At 37.7% G+C, this 10,891-nt stretch overlaps 1 protein-coding gene across 2 annotated transcripts in view; it reads left to right on the top strand.

Annotated features, from left to right (window-relative positions):
- CAST (calpastatin) overlaps positions 1-10,891 on the top strand; it is a 100,362-nt gene that overhangs the window by 5,583 nt on the left and 83,888 nt on the right. For both annotated transcript variants that reach the window (XM_012721805.1, XM_012721806.1), the window contains exon 2: positions 6,157-6,219. In XM_012721805.1, the coding sequence (XP_012577259.1) occupies positions 6,157-6,219 (63 nt within the window). The remainder of the gene's footprint in view (positions 1-6,156; positions 6,220-10,891) is intronic.

Raw genomic sequence — 10,891 nt, 5'->3', positions numbered from 1 at the left:
TCTATCTAATCTCCCTCAGGTCCCAGAAGTGTCAGGGGTGGGGATGGAGTCCACCAAATCTGTATCTGTAGAGTTTGTTCAGGACACACTTTCCCCCTAACAATTGTATAGAAAAAACACTAAACAAAAACTTGTCAGATGAACCTGATTCCTTTGTACTTGGGAAAACAAAAGACATTTAGTTTCTAACATTAACACCTTAGATAATGGAACCTTTAAACCTCTTCTTACTTCTTACATTCATTTCATTGTCTTATAATTCACCACGATTACAGTGATGCAGGAGAAAAAGAAGAGAGTGAAGTAACTATTTCTTTTTTATCTGTCCATCCAAGACAACTGTTACTACTCTTAAAATGAACAAGGCAGGGGCCAGACTCTTAGCTCCTTTTGAAATAATGTCAGTCCTAGGGATTGGGCTTTTACAAAAAGAAAACTGAAAGGTTAAATTATTTGCCCAAGGTCACATAACTTTCAAATCCAGTTTCTTTGTGCCCTGTGGAGTAAAAGGAGTTGGTTGCCTAGGGAACGGAAAAGTTTAGGACACCAACTAGGACTGGGTGAGGCAATCCAGAGGTTAGAAATTGGAGAAGATCCTACAGTTCCTGGATTGGAAAGACTGAGTGGAGGAGGGATGGCGCTTTGGAAGATGAAAATTCTCTGGAAGCTCCAGAGGCAGAAAGGAAGGGTAAATGCTGCTTCCCCACCACCTCCAGTTTCCTCCAGTGCCTCCCACTGACCCAACTGATGAAGCCACGGAACAAGTGAGCCAGCACTCACCCTTGCTGGACAGGGCAAGGAAACCACCTGCATCCAGACAGGTTCATATATATGCCAGGGAGACTGTTTTAAAGCAAAACCAACTTTGCCTCTTGGTCCCTCTGCTTGAGAACTATCTTGTTTTAGCAAGTAGAATACATACAAGGAAAGATCTTAAAGGACCTATCAATTTGTGTTTTGCTTCTTAATTTTCAAACTCTTTTATCATCTTCTTTCTCTTTATTGAGTTTGCTGATCTGAAAAGAGCAAAACTTCTCATCAGAGAACTTTCAGAGGTCTGTGGAAATATAGTCACTCAATAAAGAATTATTTGTCATAGCCCAACTACATAATCAGGAAAACAAAGAATGTAATTTATTGTCTGACTGGAAAGGCAAAATAAAATATACCTTTATGAAGTTATCAGTGAACAAGAGGGTACCATAAAGGGCTGACTTGTTTGCTTCATTAAAAATAGAGGCTTATGCGCAGCTATGAAGATAAGATGTACCATTAATAGGGCAAAGCTCAGGAGTAGCCAGGACACAGGACACACTGCTTCTTTGCTGTGTTTACCCAGGGAGCCCCAGAGCTATCTAGTCTCCTGATCTTGAAAGGTCCCAAGGCTGCTGACTCAGTGGGGTGATTTAGGGAGCAGAAACTTCCATATCTTGTCATGGTGCCCATAAATCTCCCCTCCAAATTAGTGTTTTCCAATCCTAGTTGAATATGCGAATCTGATGGGGAAGTCTATAAAATATATTAATTCCCAGGACCCACCCTAAACAAATAAAATCGAAATCCAGATCTCCCAGTACTGGCATGAGTTCCCCAGGACTGCTGATTGCCTTCTGATCCTTAAAGACATCCCCAAACAGTCCTTCCCAGTTCATGCACTGATGGTGCAGTGCAAGAGCTGAGCTGTGTGCACTGAGCATGTCCAGAGCCCCAAGATAACCTCTTGCTTGGTGACTTTGCCTCAGTTATTGTTGGACATGCAAACACTGACTCTATGGCCCTATCTCCAAGTTGAAGAAGGAAACTTTGCCAGTTGTTTTCAAATAACCTGGAGTAATTTTTTTCTTTTTTTAACTGAGTTTTATTCTATGATTTATTTTTGAATTTTGTTTTTACTGATTTTTAAAACAACTTTATTTGAATATAGTTCACAAACCATACAATTTACTCATTAGTCTGTGGCCTTCCCAAGTCCTCAAGAATCCATCTCACATTTACAGTGTGGGGCAAGTATCACCTCAATTAAGTTTCAAAAAATGTTCACGCACACCTTCAAGGAAACTCCATTCTTTTAAAAATACTTTTTCAATACTTTTTTGTTTATAGTAAAACAAAGGCATTTTAGGAGCACATAAGCATTTGGTGTTCTTTCACAGCTTGCTTTGGACTTCCAAAAGCTTGGGTTTTTTTCCTGCTTTCTTTCTTTTTTGATAAGTGCAGGCATTTGTTTGGTTTTATCAGAGAGTCATATTCTTATCTCAAATATGTGTCTGAGTGGCTCTGGGTAACAATAGGAAAGGTGCCTAATTGCTCGAGCACAGTGCCAAGTCTTGGCTGCACCAAGTCCTTAGCTTTGCGGTGCGGACTCCAAGCCAGACTTCCTGGCTTGCTATTTCCTGACAGCTTTATAAGTTTGCAGGAGCTGAAGATTTTCAACAGATAGATGCTGCCTCCTAGTTGTGAGGACTATGGACAACCAAATGCGTGGTGATGCCAGGGGATAAAAACAGTTTGGAAAAGTGTTCCTTTTTGAGGAAAGTGGGGTGAATGTTCTGTATCTTTCCCCTGCTCCGAACTCCCGGGGCACTTTCTGCCTCTGTCCATCTTAGCTCCCACCTCCGTGTTGTTTTCCTGTCTTTGGTGACCTTATGTTCCCAATGAAATTTTTACTGCCTATGTCTGGCATCCTGCTTTTCTTTTCTTTGGCTTCCTCTCCAGCTGCTAATGTAGGATAGAATTTATAAGTATTATGTGGCTGATTAATTTTATTTAAAAAGTAGCTTTTTGAAAAAAAAAAGTATCTTTGAAATAGGAGGGTGTCCTTGTGATTCTTTGGGGTTTCCATTACTCATGATTTTGTTTTGGAATCTTGGGTTGAGCCTTTCTTGAGAAACTTGAGTCCATAAGTGTTTCTTGATATGAATCAAAACACCTCACATAATTTTTAATTGGATTCTGTCTCTGATCACACACCATGATCCTAATTCGTGGTGCCACAGAGAAGAAGCTCACCTGACAGGACCCTCATTTCTTTATCCATAAAACTGAGTGAGAGTGTGTACCCCTGTACTTGCTCTGGGCTAAGAGATCAGAGAGGAAAGGCCTAAAACTGGCCTTGCAGACATTAGATACTTATATCTGTCCTTTCTCTCCTGTGGAAAATAAAGTGCTCTGTGATTTCTTGTTTGTTTGGTTCACCTCTCTTTCTTCTGTTCTCCTGCTTCCTCTAGTAGTAGACAACATTTTCTCTGTTTGCTTTTAGAAAATCTTGCTATAGACTCCTGTGTTGGATCAAATTTGAAATATATCATTCCCAAATATTTCATTCCCCCAACTCATGTTATATAGAAAGTGCTCCATTTTTCCATGGATTAAAAAAAATCAAGCACTTTCTGTAAAAATGTAACTGATTTTACATAATGAATAGAATACAGAATATTGAATAAGTCCCAGGAAATGGTGAGGGCAATGGTTCATTTATACAGTTGCTATTAACTGGAAATTGAATGGCATTAAGTGATTCTTGCTAATTCTCTTAGAAGGATGTCAGTACTTCAGCTATATGAGGGGATATCCTCAATTTCAGGAGATGTTGAAAGACTCCTGTGGGAGGATTTAAGAGTAATGTTCAGGATACCTGCAGTTTATTCTCAAATATAGACACAGATACAAATGTAATAAATAAGTCTGTCTGTTTATGTAAAAATAAATGTAAAAATAGGGCAAAGCATGGCAGTGATGTTCACTGTTAAATCTAAGGGTGGGAATGTCAGTAGCCATTGTATAATTTTTTCAACATTTCTGATTGCTAGAATTTACAATAAAAAAGCTGAGTTAAAAATTAATTGAGGAACTATAGCCCATAATGTTCCCCAAAACACCATTTAATTATGTGATTTTTATTTATGTATACATTTTTGTACATTATAAAAAGCTTCCTATTTCTTTTAAAATCACAAAATACCACTCTTAGAATATATAATTTTTAAGAGTTAAAATTGTCTTTATAACTCAAACTTAAAAAGGGATTTACATTATTATTATTTGGAATTTACATAATTTTGAATATTTCAGTGGACACAAATAACTGATTTTGGCTAATCTGGAGAAGGGCAATTTTGCAACAACTTTAAAAACGTTAAAGGAAAACGTCTTTATGTCTGTATTTTAAGGGAGAAGAGACAGTGCATTTACTGTGAGGTAATAAATCATAATATATATTTGCTGCAAATATAGGAGGCAGAGAGAGACTCTAAGGAGAGCCTGGAACTTTGAGAATTAGTTACCTTGTTCAGTTTTCCCGTTTGTAAATGGAATAATAATAACTCCTGACAAATAATAACGCCTCCTAAAAAAATTATTGAGGTACTCAAAACAGTACCCTCACCAAAACAAGTGGATATGATCATTACCTGTAACTATTCTGAAAAAGATATGTAATTTAATGTAAGAAATGAAGTGATATTACGGTTCTAAACTTACAGTTCTGGAAGGAGACAAGTTGGGCATATCTCTGTTATCATAGATCTGTCCCTCTCAAATTCCATCTCCAAATGGTCAATGATTCTTCCCCTAACTCTAGCCCCAGCCTGTCCTTCTGGACTCTACTCACCAGTTAGTCTAAAACTTAACAGTTACCACCTAGCTGTGACATAAATGTGGGGTTTTAAATGGCCCTTTTTTCCTTCAAGATTCATTAATTACACGATACTAATTGCTCTCAACTGTGGGCATGCAAAGTCTTGAGCAGGGCATCTAGGTAAAACAAGCGCAGCAGAGGCCTCCCTTACTAAACTCTCCCTTCCTAGCTGTTTACCAAGAACTGCAGTTGCTAATCCAGGAGCATTTGTTTGGGAAGAATCTTCCATTCATGAAAGTGACATTTCCCCCCACCCCCCTAGTTCCTCATACAAAGAGCTGTTAAGGAAAGCTGTAGCACTGTGCTTGGCGATCCTGGGCCTTTTTTTTTAATTTGCATATCTGTTAGATTATAGGAAATATTCTCTTATTTCTTTTAGTACATTATAGTGGTACACAACAGATGTTGTTAGAAACCTGCTTCTTAAACGTTTCCCATTTACTAGGTATGTGTCCTTGTTAAATGCAAGCCAAGTGAGTTTCAGTCCTAATTTTTGAACTCTTAAAATTACATGAGCCTCTTTTTTGGGTATCAAATAAGAATGCACATGGAAAATTATATAAATAATAAATAGCATAAATTATTTTTCTTGTTACTATTATTATCACTTCTTACTTGTAACAGCTGACCTAGGTTGTGAACATAATGGGATTGTATGTTCTATTTTAACTGAAGGTGATAAGGCTTGAACTCCAATGATGTGTTTTTATTTCATTATATTTAGGATCCACACTTCCTTGCATATCCTACAATAAGCAAGAAATGAAAGTCTTTGCATTCCCTTCTCAGGAATATAAAATTTTCTTTCATTTCTCAAAAAAAAAAAAAACAGTATGACTTACGTTATCAGAACAAATGAATATATAGGTGGCTTAAAGTTTTTATAGGCAACATAAAAATACTTATGTTCTTCCCTATTGTGTCCTAGTGAAAAAGACAGATCTGTTTCTGGACATAGTGAAACCCTAAAGCCATAGTAGGTGGAAGTCACAGGTCTGATTTTGCTACTTCAGGGCTGATTTTTCTGCATGTTGAGCACCTGAGGGAGGAAAAACTCCAGGAGATCAGTGGCCAAGGGCCATCAGAGGAGAGGGTGGACTTTGGAGGCTTTTGTCCTCTCTCAAATTCATGCTGAACTGATGGTTAGGTAGGACTTGAGGCTAAACATGATCCTAGACATCTCATTTCCCTGGGAAACCAGCTATCTCCCACACTGGTAATTTGGGCTTTAAATTGCAGGGACATTTTGCAGGAGACGAGATGCCGCGCTGGGATCACCATCAGACCTGTGGCTGATTAATTACAGACTAGCTGTCTATGTCCCAAATGAAAGTCTGTAGATTTCCTTGATTTTTGAAACCCCCCTACGTTGGTGTGGAATTATCAGCATTCTTGGATAGATTAAAGGACCTTGTTTTTAAAGTCTGTATATTTAGCCCTCTGAGATTAAGATGACTATTAAACGATCACTTATGACCTCCCTCTATCAAACATAATATTTTTTTTTTTATTATTTTTAGCACGTCAATGAAAAAACCAGTGGATCACCTTCCAGACCAGGAGACAAGAAAGGATCAGATGAGGTAATTTCCAGAAAACTGGATTTTTATTCCTTCTTGTTTTGAAATTATAAATTCTGTCTTGCTTTGAACTTGTAAATTCTACCTTGAAACATAAACTAATGAGGTAGCAAAGGGATCCTACTGGAATACTAGAAAATTTAGTTTTAACTAGACATTGATTCAAGAATAAGTGAAAACTAAAGTGTTCCTGGGGAAGGAAACATTGGACCTAGTTCCATGGAGAACTAAAGCTCAGTTGTTTCAAAGACTGGTGAATCCTAACTGCTTGGCTGTTGGACATGGTAGATTTGAAAGGGGAGACTCAGGTGCAAAGGACATCTCTTTTCATGAGAGTGTGTGCACCTTGAAAAGAGGACAAAATGTAGTTTAAATTGACCACTCATTCAGGCTCGTAAACAAAAGGAAGAGCGTGAGAACTACTTTTATTTGGATTCACTCTGGAACTACTATAAGGTAAAATGAGTTTTTTGTGTCTGAGACTTTGTCTTTTTGTTGAATGATGCTCCTTTCTGCGAACTGTCAGCGCTGGCCATGGTAAGTCACAGGAAAGTGCTGTCTTTTGAAGGAGCTGAATTTTTACATTTTAAATCTTTAGCAGCTTTTTGCATTTTATATCTCAATAGATATCTTCATCTTCATTGTAGAAATTGTGACATTTCCATCTTGTGGAAGGTCCTTGTAGCCAGGTCCTGAAAGGTCTTTGAAAATCTAGAAACTATAAAGTGTCCCTTTCATTTTCCTCTGTATTTTCAATTTATAGCTCCTATTTTTTGCTTATTTCCCTGCTCTGTCTTGTACCACTTTATCTTTCCCTACATACTGTCCTTTGTGTCTTTCTGTTTCCCTGCCTCCCAACCTCTGAGAATTCATCATGTTTTTCATTAATATCTACTAGTGTAGAGAAGTATTTTACTTTGATGCAGCTGTCCATTGGTGGACATTTAGGCTGCTAAATGTCCATGCTGCTGGCAGTTGTAAATAGTGCTGTATATAGTTTTAAAATGTCAATATGTGAGGAGGCCCTTTCAGGTACAACCTGCCATGGAGTCTGAGCTAAGATTTACTCCTCAATTTTCTACTATTGTTTGTTATCACTACCCATGAAAATGGAATTTACATTGTTTTTTACCAAGCATATTTATAGTTAAGTCTTTGTAAGGAAGAAAGGCACATATTTATTTAAAGTTAAAAAGTAAAACTTTATTAAGATTGTATCCTGTTTCCTATTAAATTATTAAAAAATAAATTTCCATATTAAAAAAAAATTCTCCCTTTTACGAGCATGAAAATCTTTGCAGTAGCTTTCAGTTCCCTTACCTCACCCTATTTTTTCAATAAATATATTCCTGGATAAGTTATCTATCAGACAACTTCCTTTTTGAAACAAATTGTTGCATTATTTCTCGGGCCAGGAAATAATGTTTTGAGTGTATTAGTATTAATTGAAATTAAACTAGTTGCACAGAAGAGGAAATCTTTTGAAGTGTGGGCAAGTACATAGGCCAATTTTTAAAGGATCATACTTAACAGTTGTGTTGTTATATGGAAGCTTAAATCTTACATCTTGAACTATAGGCATTGTTGGCTTAGGTGACTGCTAGCACAGCCTTTTTATAATATCTGGGCTATCAAGTATGTCATTCCCATATTTATAAGGGACATGGAAAAACTGGTAAGAAGCTTGTAAGTGCAGCCAGGGAGAAATTGAAAGCTTCTGATTCTGAAGGGACAGATACAGTTTGCAGCTGAAAAACTGACGCACCTCAAGAGAAGAAGAAATTTCTTTTCTCTTCATGAGCAACTTGGGCAATTTTGACGTTGTTTCACAATCCTTCTGAGAACAACTCCCACGTTTGTGCCAGAGGCTGGACATACTTGTGTGTTCTGCTCTGTTCCAACCAGCAGAAGCCAAGAAGGATGAAGCTTTGCCCCGCCTGGTGACATGAGTCACCATAGATTCTTACAGTCTGAGATTGAAGTTTGTTTATCCTGTCACCAAACCCTGTCCATTTCTATTTGAGACACTGGGCAGACCTGTGAGTAGGGAGTAGAATGACTTGGGAGTCAAGGCATAATTTCAATATCATCTGACTCCAATGAGTCTATAATTCTTTGTTATATGCAAATAAGACACTGATAAGATGCAGACATTCACAGAAGCCATCTGGTATTAAGCATTTTACCTTTTATGTGCAAAGTTCATAAACCGATTTGCAATAAGCAGCTATCCAGCATCGGTTCCCTTCTCAAGATAACCAGAGAAAGGATCATCAAAACTGATTATTTTCCTCCTAAATATTTCCTTATCTACTGTTCTGTTGAACAAGAAGTAAGATTAAGAAATTTGGTTTTGGGTTTAGTATTCCCTTTTCAAGCTAATAAGTAGCGTCAAAGATTAATAACCTGTTGTCCTGAAGAATATTCAGACATGCTATTTAGACTTCCCAGGTCAAACCACTAACCTTTGCAAGAGCTTCTCTTTGAAATATGCTTTCTATATCCATAGATACTTAGTATTTTTGCCTTTTTCCTATGCATTTCGTTTGAAAATACAAACATAAAAGGGGGCACACAAAAGGTGACTTGGAAGTTATATAATCACTGGTGTTAAGTAAGAACCACTATAATGTTGTCATATGTAAAAACACATAGTGATGGATGCAGCTGTGTGAATTTCAGAGTACTTTCTCTCCTGCTATCATAAATTGTATTTTTTAGATTATGACTTCTAATATAACTATTAAGTGATCTTAAAATGTCTGTAGCAATTTCAGTAGATTCTTGCAGCCAAATTATTCTTTGTGTCATATGACATTAGCAATACAGATACTTGAGGACAAAATATAGTTAGAGTCTGTGAGAATGTGCTTGTTTGTACAAATTATTATGACTTTATTAAATCCTTCTCAGATACAGAGATCCAAAGTTGCATAGACTATATAACAAGTTGAAGATAAAAGAAGCCTTAACAAACCTACAGTCAAACCTATTTGAAGTATTTGGCTAACACATCTGGGCACAGTCGATTGATGAGCATGAATTTAGCAAAACAGTTCAGCACAACCTGAGGAATGGAATTTAAAGTATAAAATGGGCATGACCTCACATAGCTAATTCTATAAATTTGAAATTTAATGTCAAAATATTTTAATATATTTTTTTAAATTTTCTTATTTATTTAATTATTCTTATTTTTTTACGTTCCTGTTAATTTTTGGACAATATTTGATTTGTCGCCTCAGATACAGTCCCAGTAGTTCTCCCACCACTATAGCACCTATAATCCGTCATCATAATCCCTTGTGCTCTTCCCTTCCCTCCCCTGTTTTGACCCCTTTTCTTCCCCCTCTCCTGCTGTCTGCCTCAGATCTACGGTCAGCTTGCAGTTTTGCTTTTTTTCCTTCCCAGTTGTTTGGTTTCTTTACATTCCAACATGTGATTCCACATCTGATATTTATCTTTTTCCTTCTGCCTATTTCACCTAACATAATACCTGCCAGGTCCATTAATAATAATGGAGATATTTTTATGGGTAAAGGATGATATAAAAGAAGAGAATAGAAATTGTACCTTGGGCCCTCCCTGGTGGTGCCAGGGGTTTCACCCACATGGTGCGGCAGACGGCCTCTAGCCTGCCCGCTGCTCCCCTCAGCAGTGTATGTCAGTAGTTCTGCTGTTCTGCTCCCCGCTCTGTCTCTGGTGAATCCCCTTACCTGCCCCCCTGCACCTCTGCCCTGTATCACAGTCCTTGTTTGCATAAATACATCTTTAGAAAAAAAAGAAACTGGAAATATTATTTGATGTATTTAGCATGTTTATCTCACTTACTTATGCCTCATCCTATAACACATGTTTTAAATATTGAATAAACCACCATTTTGTTTTCTTTCTTTTTTTTAATTAATGAAATTAGTTGTTTTTTAATCACAAAAGTAATATGTACTGTTGAAAAACAGTTTCACCCAAAGTTGTGGAGAAATAGCATTTTGTTCCCTGTTAAGGGTGCAGATTTTTTACTAAAACCTCCTTGTAGTACATTATGAGCACTGCTATTGCTTGAAGTCTTCAGGATAGTCATATACTCTTTGTCATTCTATGAGACCAGGTTTCTTTATTTCTGTTTCCTCATGCTTTGAATAAGCTCTGCATCTAGAACCTGTCAGCGATCCAGCACATCATCCTTAACCGTGATAGTTCATGTCCACAAGAGAAATCTCCTCAGATCTCTAGCTGTTTGGTAGGTGGGTGTGTGCAGCCTAATGTAATCCCTGTTGTTTATTGGGGTGTTGTCGAGGAGAGAACACCACTGGTATGAATTAAAATTCTTGGAAAGGCCATCGCTGGTGGCATAGCGTGTTGGAGAACTGCACTACATGAAGCCAAGCAGTGACCGCTTCAATGCAAGTTTGATCCCCACCCCAGAGTTGATCCACATGGTGCAGCAGACTTCTCCTGTCTTGCCTGCTACTTCCCTCAGCAATGTACTTTGTCAGTCTGCCTTTACTGCTCCCCACTCTGTTTCTGGTGAATCCTCTCACTGCCCCTGCACCTCTGGCCTGTACCCATTTCTAAATGGATGGATGGAGAGATAGATAGATAGGTAGATAGGAAGGAAGGAAGGAAGGAAGGAAGGAAGGAAGGAAGGAAGGAAGGAAGGAAGGAAGGAAGGAAG

Source organism: Condylura cristata, unplaced genomic scaffold (assembly GCF_000260355.1).
Source record: "Condylura cristata isolate star-nosed mole 26May11 unplaced genomic scaffold, ConCri1.0 scaffold00007, whole genome shotgun sequence".
In the NCBI taxonomy this organism is placed as follows: domain Eukaryota; kingdom Metazoa; phylum Chordata; class Mammalia; order Eulipotyphla; family Talpidae; genus Condylura; species Condylura cristata.
This window is presented reverse-complemented; position numbering and strand designations above follow the sequence as displayed.